The 25,331-nt window shown below is 42.4% G+C and overlaps 1 protein-coding gene across 1 annotated transcript; it reads left to right on the forward strand.

The window, feature by feature from the left end:
• Window positions 1-5,609: 5,609 nt before the first annotated feature.
• Window positions 5,610-23,560, forward strand: nsun5 (NOP2/Sun RNA methyltransferase 5). The gene is made up of 10 exons (XM_078548447.1): window positions 5,610-5,751; window positions 9,662-9,784; window positions 10,675-10,846; window positions 12,151-12,259; window positions 13,157-13,295; window positions 14,022-14,137; window positions 16,039-16,217; window positions 17,194-17,407; window positions 21,509-21,670; window positions 22,794-23,560. The coding sequence occupies exons 1-10, from the start codon at window positions 5,659-5,661 to the stop codon at window positions 22,930-22,932; spliced, it is 1,446 nt and encodes a 481-aa protein (XP_078404573.1). The 5' UTR covers window positions 5,610-5,658; the 3' UTR covers window positions 22,933-23,560.
• Window positions 23,561-25,331: the final 1,771 nt, after the last annotated feature.

A 25,331-nucleotide genomic window follows, 5' to 3' on the forward strand; every position in this document is an offset into this window, starting at 1 on the left:
AGCTTTTTAAGTTAATTTTTCTGAATATGTAAGTTGGCATATATGAAAACAAATTCACAGCATTTTTCAAATGAACTGAATAAATTATAAACTGAAACTATGCTATGGAGATATTGCTGCAGCTTTGCAACCCAAGGACAGTTATATTAGGGTTAAACCCAGTTACCTGCTGAAGGAGCAGGGCTGCTCGCTGATAATTGCAGTGTTTAGCTCCACTCAACAGCTGTGCACATCAGCCTACAGCAGGACTTGCATAACATTCAGGCTTGTGCTGACTACTGGCTGGATCACGCTACATAGGTGCTCGGTAAAAATCAACTCAAACAAGAGCACGCCAGTAGTCATCTCCCCTTCACTTTAATTGACATCATTATCATTATGTGCCCCACCATCAACAGTTGAGGGCATGGCCACCAAAGTGGGGCAATAAAAATCAGGGGTGCACAGTTTGCTAGAATTGGTGAACAGGTATCTGATTTCCCTGGTTTCCCTTTCCTTCAGTGTCAGATTAGCTCAGTCGGCAACAGTCAAAATCTTTGTCAAAGGGTTGCAGATTCAAGTCCATCCCAGACACTGAGCGTTAATCAGTGCAATCCTGAAGGAGGGAGGTACTTTGTTTCATAAGAGATATCAAACCAAAACCCTGTCTGCCTGTTGAGGTGGATGTTTACGATCCAATGGTATCATTTGAAGAGCAGTAGAGAGTTCCCTTGATGTCCTGGCCAATATTTCTTCTCTCAACCAGCACCACGGTAACCAGTCATACTTCTCATTTACTGTTTCTGTAAGATCCTCATTGCTGTTGACTTTCCTCTTTACTTTCAGTTTGATGAGTGAAGATTTTATTGGGAACAATGTTTCAAGATCCATGCCTTCCAACTCCTGCCACACTTACGCCAAGGTCAAAGTATGCTTTTCATAAAAGTTTTAAAGTAGCTGTCATATTTGTATAGCTTGCACACAAACCGAGACTCTATCAACAACACTCTAGCTCCAAATATATTACCCTGCATATTTTTCCTCCTCTATCTTCAATTAAGACTCCTCAGATACTCAAGCAGTCACTGATGCATGTAGCAAGACCTGTACAACATTCAGGCTTGGGCTGAACAGTGGCCAGTAACATTCATGCCGCACAAGTGCCAGGCAATGACCATTTCCAAAAAGAATCTAACCACTCCCCCCCTTAACATTCAAATACATATAAATACTGTGGCTACGAGAGCAGGTCAGAGGCTGCGAATTCTGTGGCGAGTAACTCACCTCCTGAATCCCTGAAGCCTGTCCAGCATCTACAAGCCACAAGTCAGGAGCAAGATGGGATACTCTCCACTTGCCTGGATGAGTGCATCTCCAACAACTCAAGAAGCACAACATCATCCTGGACAAAGCAGCCCGCTTGACCGGCATCCTATCCACCACCTTAAACATTCACTTCCTCCAACACTGGCGCACAGTAGCAGCAGTGTGTATCATCTAGAAGCTGCACCGTGGCAACTCACCAAGGCTCCTTCGACAGCACCTTCCAAACCCATAACCTCCATTACCTAGATGAACAAGGGCAGCAAATGTATGGGAACACCATCACCTGGAAGTTCCCCTCCATGCCACAAACCATCCTAAGTTGGAACTATATCACCATTCTTTCATTGTTATTGGTTCAAAATCCTGGAACTCCTTCTTAACAGCATTATGGGCTGCAGCGATTTAAGAAGAGGGCTCACCACTATTATCTCAAGGGCAATAAATGCTGGCCACGATAATGATGCTCACATCCCATGAACGAATATAAAGCACAACGACTCCAACTGATTCACCCAAAACTGGAACGAGTTACCTCCCTGTCTTCCCTTTGGTGACTGGATGATTATTATAGTTCAAACTCTCCATCTCCCTTCAATACTCATCTTGTCTTAACAACTAGACTCCAACCTCCATAAACTCACCAATTTAAATCTAAATTTTTAGTCTCTGCTGGGAATCTCAATCCAACACTAAAAGAGAATGCATGGGCTGCCAATCACATTATCGTATCACCTCGGATAGCAGAAAATACTACACTGCTTGCCCCCTGCGTACAGGCTAAACTATTGTCCACATTTATTTATAGACAGTTGAAGACACAACTGCCAGTGGTGGAGTGGGTGGGTGGGTGGGGAAGGAAACTGGGAATGCACAAAAGGCCAGGACTGAAGGAATGTAGTGTTCTTAGAGAGTTGTAAGCAGAGGACATTACAGAGAGAGGCAGGGCTGTAGAGCGATTTGAACAACAAGGCTGAGAATCATTAAGTTTGAGGCAGCACTTGACTAGGAACCAATGTAGGTTAGTGATCGCAGGTGTAAGGGGTGAAAGGGACATGGTATGAGTTAGGATATGGGCAGCAGAGTTTTGGATGACCTAAGGTTTGTGGAAGATGGAAGATTGGCCTGGAGAACATTGGAATGGTTGAGTTTGGAGGGAACAAGAAGCCTAGATATGGGTTTCAACAGATGGACTGAGGCAGGGGCAGAGATGGGCAGGTGGAATTTCTTTACTGGTCTCGGGCAATGGAAATAATGCCATCACCAATGTGGCTGGAGTATACTATCCACAGGATGCATTACAGCAACTGACCACGGTAACTTCAACACCACCTCCCACCCCGTGTAAGTTCTACCATGGAGGACAAGACCAGCAAAGAAATGGAAATAGCATCACCTCTGATCTCTCCCCAAGTCACAGATCCTTCTGATGTGGAAATAAATTACTATTACTTTGTTGTTGTGTCCTGGAATTTCCTACCTAACACTATTGTAAAGCACTGTCACCTCAAATTCTGCAACAATTTATGAAGGGTCACCACCACCTTCATAGAATAACTAGGGAGGAACAATTCTAAGCTTTCCCACATTATCCACATCCTGATAACAAATTTAAAAAAGGATAAATTCAGCCAAATTGAGGAGAGATATAGCAGCTGCTTCAGTAAAACTGCCATTTACTCTCTAATACAAAAGCAAAATACTGCAGATGCTGGACATCAGAAATAAAAATAGTAAGTGTAGAAATACCCAGCAGATCAGGTAGCATCTGTGGAGAGAGAAAGAGAGTTCACTTTTCAGGTCGATGATCTCTCCTCAGATTGGGAAAAGTTAAAGGTGTATCAAGTTTATCAGGATGTACAGAGGCAGGGAAAGTGGGACAGGGTGGGGAAGGAAGAGGAAAGGACAAAAGGGAAGGTCTGTGATCAGCTGGGAGGCAAGAGAAATTAAATGACAAATAGGATAATGGTGCAAGGCAAAAGGGGTTGTGGAAAAAACAGTAAAACTTGGAAATGAGGGGTACCAGTAAAACATGCCCGAACTGGTCTTTTATACCTTAAAATTGAACTCCAGTGTTACTGGTGCTAGTATTACTGATTTTTACTGGGATTTTAAAATTCTGAACTGGTTTTTCCTTCTGGGGGCATGGGTAGGGTGACCATTTGTCCTGTTTTATACCAGACAGTCCAGTTTTCAGACAGTTTGTCCACTGTCTGTCTGGTATTTTTATTTTGGGGTCACTAACAGTGCAAACTGTCACTGCAGGATTGTCCTCATGCCTCACACTGACCTTTCTGCTGCAATGAAGCACTGGCAGGGCAGGGGCCTCTGCTTATTATCTAGTTGAGAGCTACACACAGGCTTGTGGATGAGAGGCCTGTGATGTGCACAGTGTGGTGGCGATTATGTCTTTTCCTCTTTGCTGCACCATTGTTGATCCAGTGTCTGGTACAGTATTCTTGACCTCTGGCACTAGTCATTCTATAATAATGGGACAAGTAGAGGGAAAAAAGATGTGTCTCAAGGAGGTGAAAATGGGAAATGGAATCATCACCAAGAGCTGCTGTCAAAAAAACAAATTTTAAAAACTGAGAAAATGTGGGATGAGGCTACAATCAGAAATCGTTGAATTCAATGTTGAGTCCGGAAGGCTGTAAAATGCCCAATCGAAAGATGAGGTCCTGTTCCCTGAGCTTATGTTGAGCTCCATTTGAGCAGTGCTGCAGGTCAAGGACAGAGAGATCGGAATGGGACTAGGATGCCACTGGGAGCTAGGTGCTGAATATTTACCGTCTCAATCGGGGCACCTGGAGTGAGGTCGAGGTGCCTTGTCCCCCTCTTGCCTAGCCACTGATGGATCCCACCTATGCCTAGAGCAATGGAGTGCAGGTCCTAGTGTAAATCCAGCAGAACCTGCTGGACCTGGGTCTCCAAGGCGGCCACAGCCCTTTCTATGGAGACCTCGATGATGTTGTGGCTCCGGCACGCAAGCGCAAAGAGAACGCAGACGGACTCCTCTTTCCTTCGTTCTAGTCTGGTGGCTGTCTCAGACAACTCTGCCTGATGTTCCCATGCCTGTCTTTGCATCTCCAGTATATGTGCAATGGCCGACTGCAGAAGCTTATCATCTGACTTGAACTCAGTAAGAGTCTGTTCTCCAGCAGTCTTCCAAGTGCCAGAGACCTGGGCTGTCACTGCCTCCGACTGCTGGGGAGACTTGAACCCAAGCCTAATCTAAATTTAGGACCTACCAAGGTGTGTGTCTCTGCGCTGGCGGAGAGTGTAGGTGAATGCAGTAATGTCTCGACATCTTGTAGGTCCTCAGCACCATCATCCGAGATGGACTGGAAGCTGGGGCTTAGGAACTGGCTGGAGGTTTGTCTCGTCCTGCTCCTGCTGGTGCCTGGAAGATAGAATTAGTTAGAGTGTACAGAATCCAACATTACATTTAACTTACTGTGAAAGTCATGAGCGACTAATGGAGAGTTCATCCGTACTGTTTTGCTGGGGGAGCCCAATCTCGCCTTCACCACAGGAGCAATCCCTGTCCTCCCAGTCAACGTGGCTACCTCCTCCTCAAATGGAGTCAGCTTCTGTATTTCAGAGGTACCCCCAACAGTCTGGGATCTCTCCCTCTTCTTGTGGGCTAGCTTTGCCTGCATGAAGGCTGGTGACTTAATTGAGGTGTACAAGATTATGAGGGGTCTAGATAGAATAGACAGGAACGGCCTGTTTCCCATAGCGGAGAGATCAATTACCAGGGGACACAGATTTAAGGTGCTCGGTAGGAGGATTAGAGGGAACGCGAGGAAAACTTCTTCACCCAGAGGCTGGTGGTCGTCTGGAATTTACCACCTGGTTTGGTGGTGGAGGCAGAAACCCTCAACTCATTTAAAAGGTACCTGGATCTGCACCTGAAGCACTGTAACCTGCAAGGCTACGAACCAGGTGCTAGAGAGTGGGATTAGAATGGGAAGCTAGTTTTTTTTAAATTTTTCTGGCCAGCACAGACATGATGGGTTGAATGGTCTCTTTCTGTGCCGTAACTTTTCCATGGTATGTTCCCCTAAGCAATGCTGAACTCAGCATTTCTGTTTTTGCTTCATTTCTTCAGTTTGGTGCAAGATTTACCAGTGAAAAGAGCACTAAGATGGGTTCATAAAGGTTAAGCATTATCAGGACAGTAATCATGAGTCTAATAGGCTGACTGAGAGCTCTCCTGACAGCCTGACCTTCTGCTGTAAAGGGAGCTGCCGCAAAGTGAGCGGACCTTTATTTACGCCTCTGTCGCAAATCTCGGGAGAGGCACGTGGGTAGAGGTTGTGACCTGTGACCCCCGGGGGGTTGGGGAGGACCATGGCTCTCTATGTGAAGGCGGCCGCCATCCTGGGGCAGGTGGAGGGGAAACGGGGATCGGTCAAAACCCTGGTTTATAACAGCGGCCACAAGGTGAGAGCGACTCAGGGAAAACGGAGCTGCGGCCGGTCAAGGGGAGAATGACAGTCCCGCCGGGGTGGGGGAGGGGGAGAGACACACACACGGGGTCGGGGTGGGGGATTCACTGGGTGAGAGTATCTCGAACATTGTGATCAGAACTGGTGATCTAGGGTTTGCTGTGTTGAAGGGAGTGTAATCGGTTTTAGTACTTGGGATTCCTACATGTCTTCTTAAATATGACATAGAAATCACAGCTTGGAAACAGTTAGGTCCTCGTTGTTTTATCGTCCGCACAATCCCTGCCTGTCCTGTTCTTTTAATCTTATTCTCATATCCCATTATTCCCTATTCCTTCAAGCACCTATCTAGTCTATTTTAGACAGCTTGTTTTATCACTTTAGTTGGGCAACCCATAACCTTGCAACCCTTTATACTCTGTCTTAAACCTTATGTTCAATACTATATCTGTTCTGGATCCCTCAATCTCTTGAGACATCTCTTCGTATTTTTAAACACCTCCATCATATCATCTCTGCTTGAACAAAAGCAGCCCCATTTTTTTTTCAAACATACAGCTCTGATGAAAGATCAGAGACCTGAAATATTAACTGTTTCTCTCTCCACAGATGAAGCCTCCTGAGTATTTCTAGAATTTTCTATTTTTTACTTACTACCTTTTCAAATCTTTCATCGTATTTACATTTCCTCATACAAGACAGCATCCAAGTGAATCTGCACTTTTCTTAATATCTTACTAACCTTTCTGTACTGTGGAGCCCAAAAGTGCAACTGTAATCTTTTTAAAACAGTGTTGTCCATGTCATTAACCACTGTTCACAAGAGGCTAATTGGGATGCGAGATGTGAATTATTACATATTTGATTAGTAAGGAATGAGTGTTAGACACTGCTGTTGGGCACGTGTTCTCAATACTCATAACATATGAATTAAGAGCAGGAGTAGGCTACTCAGCCTCTCGAGCCTGCTCTGCCATTCAATAAGATCATGGCTGATCTGATTGTAAGGCCTGCCTACCCCTGATAACCTTTCACCCCCTTGTTTATCAAGAATCTTCTACCGATGCCTTGAAATTATTCAAAGACCCTGCTTTCACTTCCCTTTGAGGAAGAAAGTTCCAAAGACACACAACCCACTGAGAGGCAAAACTTCTCCTCATCTCTGTCTTAAATGAGTGACCCCTTATTTTTAAACAGTGAGCCCCTAGTTCTAGAGTCATCCACAAGAGGAAACATCCTCTCCACGTTCACCCTGTCAAGACCCCTCAGGATCTTATATGTTTCAATCAAGTCACCTCTTACTCTTCTAAGCTCCAGTGGATAAAAACCTAACCCATCCAACCTTTCCTCATAAGACAACCTTCCCATTCGTGGTATTAGTCTAGTAAACATTTTCTGAACCGCTTCTAACACATTTACATCCTTTCTTAAATAAGGAAACCGGTACTGTACACAGTACTCCAGATGTGGTCTCACCAGTGTCCTGTACAATTGAAGTATAACCTCCCTATTCGAATATTCAATTCCCCTCACAATAAGCGATAGCATTCTATTAGCTTTGCTAAATACTTGCTGTAGCTGCATACTAGCCTTTTGTGATTCATGCACTAGGACACCCAGGATTCTCTGAGTCTCAGAGCTCTGCAATCTCTCACCGTTTAGATATTATGCTTCTTCTTTGTTCTTCCTGCCAAAATGGTCAATTTCACATTGCCTACATTATACTCAATTTGCTATATCTTTGCCCCTCACTTAACCTATCTATGTCCCTTATGTCTTCTTCACAACCTACTTTCCTACCTATCTTTGTGTCATCAGCAAATTTAGCAGCTATCCTTCGGTCCCTTCCTCCAAGTCATTTATATAAATTGTAAAATGTTGAGGCCCCAGCACTGATTCCTGTGGCACACCACTACTCTCATCCTGCCAACCAGAAAAAGGCCCATTTATGCCCACTGTGTTTCTTGTTAGCTAGCCAATCCTCTATCCATGTCAATATGTTTACCCCCTCCACCATGAGCTTTTATTTTTCCCAATAAATGTGGCACCTTAAATAAATTTGATGTGGCACCTTATCAAATGCCATCCGGAAATCTAAGTACGGTACATCCACTTTATCCACAGCACATTTGACTCCTTCAAAGAACTCCAATTAATTGGTTAAGCATGATTTCCCATTTACAAAACCTTATTGACTCTGTCTGATTGCCTTGAATTTTTCTGAGCGCCCTACCATAGCATCTTTAATAATAGCTTCTAACATTTCCCTTTGACAGATGTTAAGCTAACTGGCCTGTGGTTTCCTGCTTTCTGTCTCCCTTTTTGAATAAAGGAGTTATATTTGCTACTTTCCAATCTAATGGAACCTTCCCCAAATCTAGGGATTTTTGAAAAAGTGAAACCAACACATCAACTATCTCACTAGTCACTTCTTTTAAGACCTTAAGATGATGTCTATCAAGTCCCAGGGATTTGTCAACCCACAGCTCCAATAATTTTCTAAGTACCAATTCTGTCATGATTGTAATTTTCCTGAGTTCCTCCCTCCCTTCCAATTCCTGATTTACAGCTATTTCTGGGATGTAACTTGTATCCTCTATAGTGAAGACTGATGCAAAATACCTGTTCAATTCATCTGCCATCTTGTTATTTTCTGTTATTAATTCCCCAGACTCACTTTCTATAGGACCAACGCTCACTTTATTAACTCATATTCTTATTTAAATATCTACAGAAGCCCTTACTATCTGTGTTTACATTTCTAGTTAGCTTTCTCTCGTACTCTATTTTCCCTCCTTATTAATCTTTTAGTCTTTCTTTAGTTTTCGTTATATTCTGTCCAGTCTTCTGACATCCTTGCACAATTATATGCTTTTTCTTTAAGTTTGATACTATCTTTAACTTTTTTAGTTAACCACGGATAGTGGATCCGCCCCTTGGAATTTTTTTTTTCTCCATGAAATGCATCTATTCTGAGTATTCTGAAATATCCCCTTAAATGTCTTTAAATTCACGTGGTTTATGCATGTGAACATTTTATGTGTTTGTTGGTAAAATATAATGGTAACAGCAGTAAAGAATGTATATGGAGTGACTATGTTGAGGCAAGGCCTTTGGAGGTGAAGCTAATGCTTGTGGTCAGTTTGGAAATGCTTGAATAAGATCATTCCACATGAGGTCTCCCCCAGTAAAGAGAAGGCTAGAAAATGTGCAGCATACAGATTGCAGGAACTTTGTTTAAAGAATGGGGAAACATTTAGTGACGTAGAAAGAAATGAATAGACAGGTGTTTCAGCTCCTGTGCTTGGAAAGGAAGGTGCCTGGGAAGAGCATTTGGGGAAGGGCATAGGGAAAGTGAACAAAGATGTCCAGGAAAAGCCATGTCGGATGTCAGTGTGGGGGAGATGTATTCGATGGAATGCAGCAAACAAGAGTGGGGTCATGGACAGCAGCGGTGGGCATGAGCCTTTGCCAAGTTTTTCTCTCCATGTTTGGGGTACTAAGACCAATCAGAACGCTCGATCACCATCCAAATTGCAGATCAATGAACTCAGGATTGAACCTGAGACCCTCCTGGTTACTATGCTCTAGTATCATACCAGACTGTGTTTTGTTTATGAAAAGTGGCTGATTTTGTACAATCATACAATAATACAGCACAGATTGGAGGCCAGCTGGCTGTCTGCTGATGAGATGGTATGTTTCCTATTCTCTACAAGAGAAACCAGAAAATGAATCTCCTTGGTCACATCACATAGTTTCCTCTTAGCGTCCACAAGTAAAACATTGGCAGAGGCCTGGGTACATCATCCCAACCAGTTATGGACCAAGGGAACTTGAAGAAGGGAAAAAGTAGGTGAGGATGAGTCCAACAGAAAATGGTCAGTTTTTTTCCTGTCTTTCAGAATATTAAGCAGCTGTTTGCGCTGGTGTGTGAAACACTGAAATATACTCCTGTGTTGAAGGAAATTATCAGCACAACAGACCTGTTGAAGAAGGAGAAGAAACTGCAGATCAACGTCGCCAAGGTATGACTGTTCATGTGGCTAAGTGGTCTGGTGCTTTCAGGGTCATTTTCTCCTTCCCTTTTTAACCATTTCTTGTCTGGATCTTTTTCCATGCTAAGTGACAAAAGAAAGATGACTACCTTGTGTGGAATTCTCAATTTCTTTCAGGAAGTAACCTGCAAGGATTGTTGGAATGGACTGGCACCAGACACATTCCTTCCTAGGGAAAAATAACATAACAGACAGGTTATTTTTAATGCATGTGGGGCCTTCATTTTTCTATTTGCTGTAATACTTTGTGCTGGGGCCAGTACGACTTCCAAGGAGTTGTAAGAAACACAGTTATTTTATATAGTCAACACATTTTGCACATAATGTAAATTAGATGATTATAGTGTGGATTCTTGATAATCTTCCTGTTTTGAGTATCGTTTTATCTATAAGCAAATGCAGCTGCTGCAATGGGCTAGTGGTGTGGTATTTTCTACTGTCTGAGGTGACAGCAGAATGTGATGGGCCGCCCATGTGTTCTCGTTAGTGTTTGATATTCAGCAAAGGATGAAGATGAAGGCTTAGATTCATAAACGTCTTGGTGGGCTTATGAAAACCCAAATGTAGTGATTAACACAAGTTGGGTATTAAGGGGGTCGGAGAGCCTGAACTATATAATTGTCCAGTGACCAAAGGGAAGCCAGAGAGGTACCAGAAAGTAGTTCCACTCTCAAGAGAATGGGTTTGAGTCAGAAATTATTCTTAATTGTAAGCAGGTAGAGAAGAAAAAGTGTGCTGGATGATATATTTGGAACTCGTTAATGTTGTTGTTAATAGTTTCTGTTTGTGTGAAAATTATACAAATTCAATAGTTTATCAAGAATTTTGTTAAAATGGATTCTTTGACTTTTTAAACACAGGTACTGGTGTACGACCTCCTGTTTGGCAAGGGCTTGAAGTGTGGTGGGAGTTGGAAAGCACTGATCATGAAACATCGTTCCCAATTAAAATCTGCACTCGCCAGACTGAAGGTGAAAAGGAAAGTCAGCTGCAATGAAGATCTTATAGAAACGAAAGCTTCCAGAACAGAAGGTATGGATCCTTCTGGCACAGCGAGGGGAAACATAAGAAACCACTTGTGTTTAACACATCTTATCATATCCTCACAATGTCCTGTAACACTTAACAGCCACTTCATTATTTTCAAAGTACAGTCTTGGCAGTTTTGTTTGAAAATGGGCAACCATTTTATTGAGAACAAGAGCCCAAAAACAGTAAATGTGGGGACCAGGGATTAAGTTTGAGAAAATGTGGTAAATTGAATAGAGAAGACAAGGCAAAAGAGCAAGGTAGGAATAAAGAAAATGATGATAGGAGCATGGCATGAAGGAACAAACCTAAGATTGCACCAGCAGATAAGGCTAGAGGTTATAAAAATAGTGAAATACAGAACTAAAGGCTTTGTATCTGAATGCAGATAGCATTCATAATAAAACAGTTAAATTGACAGTGGAAATAGAAATAAATATGTATAATCTTATAGCTGTTACAGAGGTCTGAATATTCACGGGTATATTACATTTAGGAAGGACAGGAAGATGGGAAAAGGAGGAGCAGCAGCTCTGTTAATTAAGGATGCTATTGGTATAATAGAGAGAGATGACCTTAGTTCTGGAGATCAAGATGTAGAATCAGTTTGGGTAGAGATGAGAAATAGTAATGTTAAGAAGTCACTTATGGGAGTGGTTTACAGGCCCCCTAACCTCACTGCAGCACCCTGAAGAAAATCATTCTGTACTCACGGGGTGCTATTAAATAATTTATCAGTAAATTTTTTAAGCTAAAGTTTTTCCAAATTGTTTTTCCAGAATTTTTCAGAATTCTACCTCCACCTGATGTGTATGTCCTAATCTTTGATTTGCTCAATGTAGAAAATTTTAAAAGTGATTTTATTTTTTTGCTTTCCTGGTTGGCGGTGGATGTGTGTGTGGTCTGTGAAAATCTTTTAATGTGATTGGCTGCTTGGACAGCTTGATGACATTATTCCATCTCAATGCTGGGAGTTCCCCAGTTATCAGCACTAGAGGTGAAATTCTTGCCAGAGAGACCGCTCGATCTCTGTGAGTCTCACTTTGAGGTTCACTGCGATCACCTTTGCTTTGCTGCTCACTGCAAACTCCAGGCCAAAGTAGTTTTCTGTTGCCTTAATTAGGTGTGGATTCCCCTTAGCTTCCTTGCAATTGCTTGGTTAATTGCTTTACCTGTAGCAAAGCAGAAGCTTCTTCCTCCCATTCCCTTCCCTCTTGCACTCTCTGACTGCCTCATGTTGTGTTGGCAATGTGTTTTAATTGGCTGTTGCATTTCTGTAATCTCCCCAAATAATTTTTTCTTCCCAGTTTGCCAGCTGCCTCGCTATGTCAGAGTAAACCTGCTGAAAAACAATGTGGAGGATGTGATTGACTACTTCAAACGTGAGGGTTACGTTTACCTGGGGCAAGCCACCAGGTATGTTAGATCTGTTACTCCAGTGCTAAGCATGAAATTATTGCAAAGCGTGTTGTGCAGAATGGGGAAAGTTACAAGAGCCCCTGGACTGTCGTTCAGAGGGACTAGAACAACCAGACCACAGCGCACAGCTTTAGGGTTTCGCACATTATCAATTTGACAAATAGATTAGTATTCTGTCTGTTCTGTTGATATACTGGCTGCACTGACTTGTCAGTGCTGAGTCTGCTACCACTCCCCATCTCTTTCATCCATCTCTAGCTAGAGTAGCACCAATCATTGAGGAAGTGCTTCTCTCGTCTCTTCCAGTGACTACCACTGTGCACCTATTTATATTGAATTACACTTGTGAGCTATTCCCATTTTTAATTTTGTCAACGCCTTTCTTGTATCTCACCTGCTTCTTCAGACGTGGCTACCTGCCTGTTTAGCATAATGAGCAGATGACCAACTACTCCTGTAGTTCCAAATACAGCACTGATCCTGGGACATTCTACCCAATACTGATTCCCCTTAACTTGTTCCCACTGCTTCCATTCTTGTAGCTGGCCTTTTTTATTCACTTCCCAAGTCTTACCAAGTTTTACCATTTACTGCTTAACTGTGTTCAGCAGCCTTTCCATGTGGAATTTTACCAAAGACTTTCTGGAGGTTTAGGTACACCATATGATGGGACTTTCCATTGTCTACTTGAGATGTCACTTGCTCAAAAGAGTCTAAGAGATCAGTCATGCAGGATATGTCCCTTGTGAATTCATTAACTAAATTAATTTTATATGTTTGTTCCAAATCATCTATTTCATTATTTTGGCAATTGTTTATGCAAAGCTAAAAGTATTTACTCAGGTTTATTCCAATGTTCCCAGTGTTCCTGCACCTAAACTCTTTTTCACACAGTGTAGCTGATCTGAGGCATCTTGGTCGGAAACAGTTCATCGGTGACCTTCACCTCCCAGAATTGCTGGTTTTTCATCCGAAGACAGATCTTCATGAACACTTCTTATACACAGCCGGGCATATCATTCTACAAGATAAGGTAAGCATGGTGACACTTGACCAATGCTCCATATAGTCCGTGGCTGCAAGGGTTTCATAGGAATTAATGTATATAACTCAGAACTTTTACCTTCTGAATAGACTGAGGAGGTCAATACACTTATTGAGGAGAGAGAATGTGAGTATTGTGGCGAAGGGCAGCAGTGAAGAAAAGAATATTCTGCAGTTTTGCTACCTAACTTTGGGTATCAAGGAATATATCTGAATATTTCCTCGAGATTAAATGGTAGGCCATATTTGGCTCTCCTAAGTTTGATAAAGTAAGTTTCAGGAGAAGTCGTACTGACACATCAACGAGTACAGATTTTCTTGATGCAGAAATCCTGGTTCATTAAATGGCTAGCCATCTGCTAGTGAGCTGCCCTGGCAGGAGGAACATTGTGTACAGCTTTGTGCTTGGTATTTATTCTGCAGAAGTTTTATGAATTGATACAAAATAGAGATATACTGCAGCAGATTTAAGCATCAGCAGTTCTTGTGTTGCTGATGCTTATGACCTTGTAAAGGGCTGACAACCTGTTCAAGATTCACTGATGCTGTACATAGTGGACTTGGGTCTGCCAATTAGCTCTAGTCTCTGCCAATGAGGCACATGTTGTAGTGTGGGGCATACCTACTGACTGAATCACTCACGGTGGCCGTGTTTCCTGGGCAGATTTGTCACAGATTCAGTGAATGGCTGATTTTTCCCTTCTCATATTTCCAGGCCAGTTGTCTCCCAGCGTATCTGTTGAACCCTCCAGCAGGTTCTCATGTGATTGATGCATGTGCAGCCCCTGGGAACAAGACCAGCCACCTTGCTGCTATTCTCTGTAATAAAGGGTAAGTCTTGTTCTTTGATGTACTGCAGTTAGGCCAAGATTGAAAGACCCTGTAATAATTAGGGAAAAGGATTCATTTTGCAAACATGACCACCACACCGCCCCCATATCTTGTTAGAGCAGGCGGTTCTCCCACAGAAACATTCTCCATTATAAGTAGTTACTTTTTAAAACTATTTCAGTATAAACTGAAGCTCTCTTGCTGGCAGTGACACTTGAACCTTTTTTGCTTGATCCATTGCTGGACTGAGCATGTAGTTGGAGAGGGGGTGAAATTTAGGCGACTATGAGAGGATGCAAGAATTGGGGAAACTCTGGGAATATCAATGGGGGGGAATCACTGGTATTAACCCTGCAGGCGATCATGGATAATTCTCTGGGAATAAAAGCATCTGCAGACAGGAAGAGAACTGGATATCTTTCAGAATCGTGGGAAATCGATTGGGATATCACTGGGCTGAGGGGCGGTGCGGATCAAGACTGTGAGAGCTTCAAGGGGGAGGGGAGCGGGAGGACAGAACTAAGGACAAGTGTGAAAATTCAGTGGAGCAGTTGAGAGAGAGAGAGAGACCGGCATCAGAGCCACAAGATTTGGTATAATTTTTAATACTGTGCTAGTACAATTAACGTGAAAATAGCAAACAGAAAATATGCATGAAAAGTGAAGAACCAATATTTATTACAGCGCTGGAAGAGGCTAGCTGGTTCATTGTGTTTATACTGGAGCAATCCAAACATTTCTCCCTAGAAACCTACATTATCCTTGGCTTAAAAAATTTATCCAGTTTTTTTTTAAACATTGCTTTTAACACATGCTGTTTTCCAACTATCTCTATATAAAGACATTCTCTTGACTTCTCTGTCATTCCCTCTGTCATTGGCAATATGAAGTTGCTGACTCCTCACCGACTGCCCCCAACCAGAGGAATTATTCTTTTTCCTAGTCACCCTTCATAATTTCTCTTGAAACTCCTCTTAATCCTTCCCTGCTCAAGTGTAAATAGTCTCAACGTCTTGATTCTTTTCTGCAGACTATTGTTTCCCTTTCCTGGCAGGATCCTGGTGAATCTATGCTACATGATCTCTGTGGTTTTAATGTTCTTTCTGTAATTGGGCATTCAGAACTGCACACTGCACTGTACCTATGAACTAAGCACAACCTGCAACAAATTCATCATTACTGCTTTAGTTTTGTACTCTGTCCTTATTTATAAAACCCAAAATACCATTGGCCCTTTTCTAAATGAACATGCGCTTACAAGGAATTGATATGAATTTTGCTAAAGCCAGGGTATGCATGTTATAGTTTTTTCTGTTATATGTGTTCACACTTACACTAATTGCTCCAGGAAATCTTTTAATTGTGTAGCGTCCCCACCCCCTGCCCGTTCTTCCTGGCTGTGCTGTCATTTCCAGGTTGTGTTTCTGCTCCCTATGTTTGCTCATCATTAGGTTTATCTGATTTGTTCAGCATTTATCTTTCCAGTGGTTCATTCCCTCTCCGTCCATTCTCTTCCGCCTCAATTGGATCAATATCTCCTGTATGAACCCAGGGCTTCATAGTAGCAGAATTACCATCCCCCAATCCCACCACCGTGACAGGGTGCATCTGAATTGATCCAGCACCCGCTAACCATTGCACTCCCTGCAACATAGGAAGCTGCAAATGGGAACAGATGGGGCTGCTTCTATTCAGAACAAAGATGGAGCAGACAATGTAACAGCATAAACATGGGAGAGGAAGGATATTATCAGATAAACTGTCTGTGATATGAACAGTTTAAACATGTACACTCACACTACTCTAGTTTACAGTCTGTGTCCTGATGCATGTCTTCATCTATTGTGTCGTTCTGTTGTGAAAATACCAATGGAACCCTGTTACTGCTTTCATCTTTTAAGGAAACTCTTTGCCTTTGATCTTGACACTAAACGGTTGGCTACAATGGGCACTCTGCTATTGAGGGCTGGAGTTACCTGCCACGAACTGGCCAATCAGGACTTCTTACTTGTGGATCCCAGCAACCCCAAGTACCATGATGTAAAGTATATTCTACTGGACCCGTCATGCAGTGGTTCTGGTGAGGAGAATCTCCTTTACCACCAGCTGGATGCCAGAGTGGTTTTGTACCTTATTAAAGGGGGGAGGTCGGTTGTGGGCAGGGCGGCCGGGGTTGGTAAAGCTTGATGCTATTAAATTCCTGGATTCTGTTGTGCTACAGTTGGGGATAGATTTGGAGAGGGGGGAGGGGGGGGGCACTGCGTTTGGATTTTAATGATTCCTCCTTCCTTAGCTGTCGGAAAAATTAGAGATAACCCAGTCTAAAACTGAAAGGGACATATCCTAAAAGGACTGCCTGCCGTACCAGTTTTTGAAAATACTTTTCCTATCTGGAAATTATTCCTCACAATTACTGAACAGCGACTCTTGGACTGTCTGGTTCGAAAGAAGTCTAAGTTGGCCCAGTGTTGGAGGACTTGGAGAAGGTCACCAGTAGACCTTGTATCGTAGCTGTTTAGCTTCAAAGGCTAAAGAGCAAAGGATAAACTTGTACCTTCATAAAACTGAAGGATTCCCCTGTGCCTGCAGCAGCTTGCATTTATTATTCTTTAAGTAATCAGTGATTTACAAAGGGGGAGTTGGACACAGAGTGAGAATGGGTGAAGGAGAGACCAATGAAATCATTGAATCTATGGGTTTTTAAGAGATGCTTGAGAACAAGTAGAGAATTAATGCCTGAGCTACCTTTGTCCTTTGAGGATCTCCATTCCCATACTGGAAAGAATGCCTATTTAGGTGGGGTGCAGAGGTCTGATGGCATGGTGAAACTGAGTTGATGCTGTGGGGAGCGTACTGGGGAAAACTGGCAAAAATAGTTTGGTACTGTTGGTGTTAGGTTGTTTGCAGTAACAGTTAAACTTTTAAGTAATGATCCCTTAGAGTGCTGCACAACCTGAGCTCCACTGGATGACTTTCCGACTCTAGCTTGGTTGTCTGGAATTAATTTTATCCACAGATGTTGAGAGACTTTTAATTAACTTATCTTTTAAAACAAGGAATTGTAAACCGCTTAAACCAGCTCACAGACGATGAGGAATCATCGTCCACACAACGGCTACAGGCGCTAGCAAGTTTCCAGTGCAAGGCCCTCAATCATGCACTGAGCTTTCCGAGTGTGGAACGGGTCATTTACTCGACGTGTTCAATCCATTGTGAGGAGAATGAGAATGTCGTTGAGGAGATATTACAGCAACATGGCAACCGGATCAGGTAGAGGCGCTATGATTTTAAATGGGAATTCAAGGCCTTTAATCCTTTCCCTAGATAATCTCATTTAAGACATCTCATGAGTAATCACATTCTTTCTCAAAGGTACCTTTCCCATTCTGTAATCTTACCCCACTCTGAAAGGTTAGAATTGGCAACTTGAGGAATTTTTTTGCCAATTTTGCTCTCTTTTCTGTCCCAATGTGGAAAACACCAGTTACACACACATCCCTCACTTGAGTAGATAGTTAACAGCCACTGGCTACTAAGTGTTATTCATATGAGAAAGACAGGAGGTTGAGTCAGACTAAGTCTGATTCTGTCCATGCTTATGTTAACAGGCACATGTACCAGCAAGGATCAGTGATTGGTGGTCTGGCCTTAGAACCTTGAATGAGTTTATTCTTTAGCCGGGTTTTGGGCGGGGCCGGGCTGTAGAGGCACCACTTATACCAACTGGAATAGCCTTCTAATGGCTAACCTGGTTCAAATGAAATCTGGGATCTTCCTAAAGTCAAAGAGCTCTACGGCACAGAAAAAGGCCCTTCGGCCCATCGAGTCTGCACTGGTTAAACAAGTACCAACTATTCTAATCCCATTTTCCAGCACTAGGCCCATAGCCTTGTATGCCATGGCATCGCAAGTGCACATCCAAATACTTCTTAATGTTATGAGGGTTTCTGCCTCTACCACCCTTTCAGGCAGTGAGTTCCAGATTCCCACCACCCTCTGGGTGAAAAAGGTTTTCCTCACATCCCCTCTAAACCTCCTGCCCCTTACCTTAAATCTATGCTCCCCTGGTTATTGATCCCTCCGCCAAGGGGAAAAGTTCCTTCCTGTCTACCCTATCTATGCCCCTCATAATTTTATACACCTCAATTATGCCCTCCCTCAATCTCCTCTGCTACAGGGAAAATAACCCCAGTCTATCCAATCTCTCCTCATAACTAAAACTCTCCAGCCCAGGCAACATCCTCGTAAATCTCCACTGCACTCTCTCTAGTGCAATCACATCCTTCCTATAATGCGGATTCCAGAACTGCACACAATACTCTAGCTGTGGCCTAACCAGCATTTTATACAGTTCCAGCATAATCTCCCTGCTCTTATATTCTATGCCTCGGCTAATAAAGGCAAATATCCCATATGCCTTCTTAACCACCTTATCTACCTGTCCCGCTACCTTAAAGGTGGACATGCACACCAAGGTCCCTCTGATCCTCGGTACTTCCCAGGGTCCTGCCATTCATTGTGCATTCCCGTGCCTAGTTTGTCGTGCCCAAGTGCATCACCTCACACTTATCCCGATTAAATTCCATTTGCCACTGATCAGCCCATCTGACCAGCCTGTCTATATCCTCCTGCAATCTAAGGCTATCTTCCTCACTCTTTACCACCCCACCAATTTTCGTGTCATCCACGAACTTACTGATCAACCCTCTTACATTCAAGTCTAAATCATTTATAATAACCACAAACAGCAAGGGACCCAACACCGATCCCTGTGGAACCCCACTGGACACAGGCATCCAGTCACAGAAACACCCCTCAACCATCACCCTCTGCTTCCCTCCACTCAGCCAATTCTGGATCCAATTCGCCAAATTGCGTTGGATCCCATGGGCTTTTACCTTCTTTATCAGTCTCCCATGCAGGACCTTATCAAAAGCCTTGCTGAAGTCCAAGTAGACTACGTCAATGCATTGCCTTCATCTACACACTGCTTTCTTTAACTTAGTTACTCACAACCTTTACCACATAAACCATTGGGTAACCAGCGTGTCTAATCCTAAACTGACGTAATTGTGTTCCTTCTGATAGTTAAAATGCAGTAGACCACAACTTACTGGCTACGTTCATCACATTCTGTTATTTAGTATTTGGAGAGGCGCACATGAAATTAATGTTAATTCAGTTGATTTGATAGTTTTGTAGTACACAATTTAAATAAATTTACTTCAGACACTTGGGGTCGGATTTTCAAAGCAGGGTCGAGAACTCGACATTTGCATGAATTCCAGGTCCTGACCCTGTGCTTCAACTGTGTTTTTCAAATGTAAGAGCCCTAATTGGACAGGAGGTGCACTCAGTCCCCAATTAGTGGCGCTGAGCACCTCTAGGAAATGGGAGCTGCCTGCCTGGTGCCAGCAGCAAACACAGACAGCAGCCATGTTGAGGGCTGGGGCTGATGCTGCCGCCTTGCTGATTTGAGCAGGCAGCTCCTCAGAAGGCTAGCAGAACTTGAGGCAGAGGAACATGGACATGAACACAATGTAAATGTACAGCGTCACCCCGGACCATGTTGGCTCTTAAAGTTTCAGTTCCCCACAAATAAAAAGAAACATTCTGATCCCTGGAATGAATCCAACAGCTGGGCACTAACATGAACCAGATTGTTTGGATTTGGTGTGAAAACCTTTAAAAATTGCAACCCCAACCACGCTGGCCCCTTAATAAGGCCATTAATAGGTGACGAGTGAAGTCCCCGTTCCCTGAATCCGTCAGCCCTTTGAAAACCTTAAAAGTGTGCCAGAGGCATTGGGATCCCTAGACAACCTGTGGGAAAACAATTTTGAAATCGGACCCATTACCAATTTCTGACCTGTGGCTATTTGAAAATCTGGCCCAGGGCCTCATCAGCCAAAGTTCAGTAATATTTAAAGTGCCTCACAGCGGATCATTGTGGGATGGAGAAAATTGCGCAATTCACTCATGATTTAGCCCATAGACAATGAATCCAGGGTCAGTCACACTGATCTTGCTCTGGAGTGAATGCTGTTTCATTTTCAGTCTCACTGATCTCCTTAGTCTGGTATGAATCCAGCTGTTCACAACAGGATGTAAATTCTAGTCTTTTGCAAAGATCAAATGGAAATTTTACATTAAGACCCTATTAATTTAGGAAGGCAAATGCTATGTTAGCTTTTGTTACAAAGAGTTTGGAGTATATGAGTAAATAAGTCTCATTATGATTAGATGGGGCATTGATGAGGCCACACCAGGAGACTGTGTGTAGTTTAGGCTTCCTTACCCAAGGAAGGACAAATTTACCCTCAAGGAAGTGCAAAAAAGATTCACAAGACTGGTTCCTGAGATGGGGGGATATGTCTATGAGGAGAGATTGAGGAGACTAGGCCTATATTCTCTGGAGCTCTGAAGAATGAGAGATATTCTAACTGAAACATATGCAGTTCTTATGGGGTTTGACAGGGTAGATACTGAGATAATGATTCCCGGGCTGGGGAATCAAAAACACAGTCACAGTCTCAGAGTAAAGGGGCAGCCATTTAAGACTGAGAAGAAATTTCTTCCCTCAAAGTGTTGTGAATCTTTGGAATTCTCTACCCGGAGAGCTGTGGATGCTTAGTCATCGAATATGTTCAAGAAAGAGGTCGATAGATTTTTGGGTAAAAGTAAATTAAAGAATATGGCGATATTGCGGGAAGGTGAAGTTGAGATAGGAGATTAGCCATGATCTTGTTGAATAGTGGAGCAGGCTTAAAGGGCCAAATGCCCTACTCTGAGTTCTTATGTTCTTATGAGTGACTGCTGACTTAATTGAGTAGTGGCTGGACACAGTGTATGATTCCAGGAAGATGGAATGCTGCATTTAATGGCAATCTATCAGCAAATCCCCATCCTTTTGTTTTTATCCCTTAATGCCACTCAAGTAAATTTTTTGGGGGTTGAACTTAATCTTAAATTGAGGAGGAACTAGTTCAAGATTCCTGGTCTGTGCTGAGATAGCTGATCTCAGCTGGGGTGTTCCAATTAACCTCTGTCCTAGAGTCTAGAGGAGAAAATCAGCCAATGTTCCCATTCCTGATTGTTGTTCATTACATTGGGGCAAGGGAGGATCAGACTAGGCTGTGATCGCTTCCACATTTGAATCAGTTGCCAATTGCACCTGGGTTACACACAAGGAATGACCACTCGTGAGATGCTTGAAGGCTGCAGGCGAAACCGGACTTTAGCAGGAGTTGGTGCCTCTCTAGGAGAAGTTTGGGGTCTAAAATACTTGTACTGTGAGAACAAGCAAGTGGGAAAGTGCACAGTGTTTCAGGGGCTGTTTCGGTTTGATGTGTTCCTGTTTCTTCCATATAGACTGGTCAATCTGATGCCCTCATGGTCATTTCGTGGTCTGGACACTTTCTCGGAAGGCCCGTGCTGTATTCGGGCTGCACCCAAAGACACATTGACAAATGGTTTTTTTGTTGCCATGTTTGAAAAGCAATGTGGGGAGAAGACGGAGCAAAGCAGAGAGAGGTACGAATTCTATACAAAGTCCACACTTCCATGAAACCCTGATTAACAATCTCTTTAGTGAGATTATTCCTTGAAGTTGGTGTTGTAGGAATAATTATACATTGTTCTTAGGCAGCATAAAATTAGGTGGTGTTTAATTCTCCTGGGCAATAATACAACAGGAATGCATTGTCTTTATTCAGATTCATGGCAGGTGAAGATTTTCTCTGATGTTTAGCTACTGAGAGTCTCACTCCAATCCAGTCCTGTAATTAGTACATAGTCACTTTGTGTGTGTGGCATGCGTATTTTATGGTATTTGAAATTTTGAGGAGCCCCTATGCAAGTGTAAGTTCTTTCTTTACCTTGTGAGTAGCGATTTGTGATTCGGACTCATGGTTAGAGGGAGCAATGTCACTGGCACGCAGGGTTTGTTGCAACATCTCTGTCTTTTATATAGTTTGCTTGCTTCTCATATGTTGGTGACACAGTATTGTGCAAGTTATAAAGAGATGTGTTTTTCCAGAGATAAATCTATCTTCAATATGGATGTTTTGAAAAGGTGTTTGATAAGGTGTTACATGGGAGACTTGTTGATCAAGTGAAGGCATACAATAGTAAAGTTGATTGAAGGACAAAAAACAGTAATAGTTAATGGATTTTTTTGGACTGCATAGATTTAAACATTAGTGTTCATTGGATGTCAAAGGGACCATTGCTTTTCACAATATATTAATAAATTATGTGGACTTAGATATGGGGCACAATACCAAATTTTGTAAATGACACAAAAATATGGCACATAGTTGGCAATGAAGAGAATTGCAAGAAACCCGAGGATAGAAACACGTTAGTAGGTTGAGATTGGATTAAATTTAATGTCAGTAACATGAGCTGATGCCTTTTGGGAGGAAACATAGAGGGGAAATATAGATTAAATGGTAAAATTTCAAAAGGAGTGGAAGCACCAAGACTTAGGGATTCAGATGCACAAGTTTTAAAAGTGGGCGGACAAGTTGACACTCCTGCTTTAAGAAATTAAATAAATTTCAGTCGAGTCTGATGGTGTAGAGTGGCCAAAGTTTGTTTGAAAGTGGATTCATAGTATACTTGAAACTGATGTCACTTTCTGTATTATTTTCAGCCCTACTAAAGAGGCGACATCACTTCCTGCAGTTGGCCTTGTTCCTGTGAACATATCAGAAAAAAAACCTGTGGCTTCCTCACTACCTGCTCGGCCTAGAAAAGTGAAACCGAAAAAAGTGAAGAAGCAGAAAGTCTAACCGTTGCAGGCAGAAGGAGATGAATTGGGAATTTGAAAAGTGTAAGAATCCATTGTGGAAAACTTCGGTGGTGCTCTTCACATCTATCTGTGATGATTCAAAGAAGAGAAAATGTGACTAGAACAGGGTGGTGGATCATCTTTCTCTGAATATGAATGAGCCCCTTTTTGTGGACATAGACCAAAGATGTCCTCCGTCATTCTGGAGTTAACTGATTTCAGACATTATGATGCTGCTGCTTCCTCTCTCTTCCCCACCACATACAGTGGACAAAGCTGATTGCATCTTCCTTCAATACTTGCTGTCCAGGATGACCCTAGAGTGGTTTTGACAGAAGAGATGAAGGCCCAGTAGAGCTGTTATGCCAAACCTGGTGATTTATTGCTAAATCAATTGTACACAACATTTCCCAAATTTGTACACCTAAGACCTGAGAGTGTGAAGAAAATGTGTAAATTAATGTGAGTCAGATCTTCCCAGCTCAATCTTTACTGAAAGTGTCTGCAGTGTGATTCTATTTCACAATTTTTGTTCTATTTTATATGGTTAATTAATTTGATATTCCTTTGCTCCTGATTTGATTGCTGCCTTAAATGTAATTGGGAAAAATAAAGCATAACTGTGACAAAGTTAAGCAATTAACTTATTTAATTCTTCTTGGCATTCCAGGGCCCTTTTACAGTAGAAATTCCAAAATGTATGGTGAAAAAGCTGCAAATGCAAAGGAGAGCCCAGACAATCGACATTTTGGGCTTGTACCATTCTTAAATTAATATGCATATTTATAGAATTGGGAAAAATGGTGGCGGCAGGATACAACAGTAGAAGTTCAGTGATGAAAAGATTAAACCTAAACGTAAAGAGCTACGGCAGAAAATTACAAGGAAAGGTATGGAAAATGGAAAACCTGACTCACATTTAAGGATAAAATATCTGGCAAAGTATAGTCAACAGAGAAACAGGACAGGCTGGACCTAGAAATGAAAGTCAATGTCGGGAAGACAGCCTGAGGTTTCTTGTATAAACGCTAATGGTCACTTTGATATCTGACACTGACTCAACAGCATGCCATTCTTGGGATCCTTCAGGCACTTTTACTGTTCATGATCACTTGAAGCTTTGAATATTTATAGAAGCTTTATACTTGTGTTACGGATAAGAGGGTTTAATTTCAAACAGCCATGATTTCTCCTCTCATCACCCGTCCGTAAACAGAAAGGTATTTTTGATTTCCCTCTTTATAAGTGGTGGTTCCCCAACTCTTCAGCTTTGGAGCAATCCAGGCCTCTATTAATAATCCTGCAGCAAACTCAAGATAGGGTAAAATCAGAGGGTTGGTTTATTTTACACACAAAGTGCGGGCAAAGGGTTCGCAATGTTCCCTGCCCCCTCCCTTTTGCATTCATACATTAAAAGAGGGATAAGGGAAAGGACGCAGTACAGGACAAGACCACAGAGAAGATAAAAATTGTTTCATGTGAGTCCAGAATTAAAAATCCAATGGTATATACCTTCAGAGGTTAGCAGGCTAAAGCTGATGTGGGGTAATCAGCTTTTCCAGTAGCACTGACTTCCATGATCGGAGAAGCACAGAGAGATGAATTAGTCATATAGTAGGCAGTGGTACAGAAGTTCAGACATTCTAGTCAGAACAGTGTATATGAGGACCAGGCAACTTAAACCTGGACAGAGCTCTGGTTCTGATGGAAGTTGGCAGACTGCCTCTTTCAGTTTCACGAGACAATATTACAGGTTCTAGCAGCTTGGGGTGAGGGTGATGTGACTTAACTCCTACTTCTTCCCATTGGTTTGGACAAAGGATGTATATACCTGGTCTAGATTCTGGAGATGATTAATATTTTGTCGATTAATAAGTTTGAGGTTTCAGGGTCTCTTTGTCCTCATAGATGTATCATCTTCGTTGGCCAGAGCTCTGCCGTAGATATGTAAAGGGTCTTTGTGCATTTCTTTGGAATTTGATTTCTGCAGTCACAGGGGACATTAGCGCCCCTTTGGCAATAATGAGGTCCCTGTTTTTTGAAAGCTAGAAATTACTTTGTGAATCATAGCTAGTCAGTGTAAAGCCTTTGCCCATTTTTTAAAAAAAAATTATAAAGTAGCTAGGCTAATATAGATATATTTTCCTTTGTGCCTTCTGGGTATGACACTTGGTATTTCTCTCTGATTACTTGAAAGAAGGCGACATAAATGTAAACTGCTCTTGGGATATCCTTCAATTTTGAAGATCATGTCACCACCTGCTTTCTGCTGCTGCAGCCCTAAGCCACACCCTTTTCAACACAAGGCTAGATTTCTCATTGTGTCCTTGCCCTTAAATACCCATCACCCAAATATTTTCTGGTCTCCAGAGAATCAGCTATGCATTTATCCATCCCAAT

The sequence above is a fragment of the Cetorhinus maximus genome, chromosome 9, assembly GCF_964194155.1.
Source record: "Cetorhinus maximus chromosome 9, sCetMax3.hap1.1, whole genome shotgun sequence".
NCBI classification, from domain to species: Eukaryota; Metazoa; Chordata; class Chondrichthyes; order Lamniformes; family Cetorhinidae; genus Cetorhinus; species Cetorhinus maximus.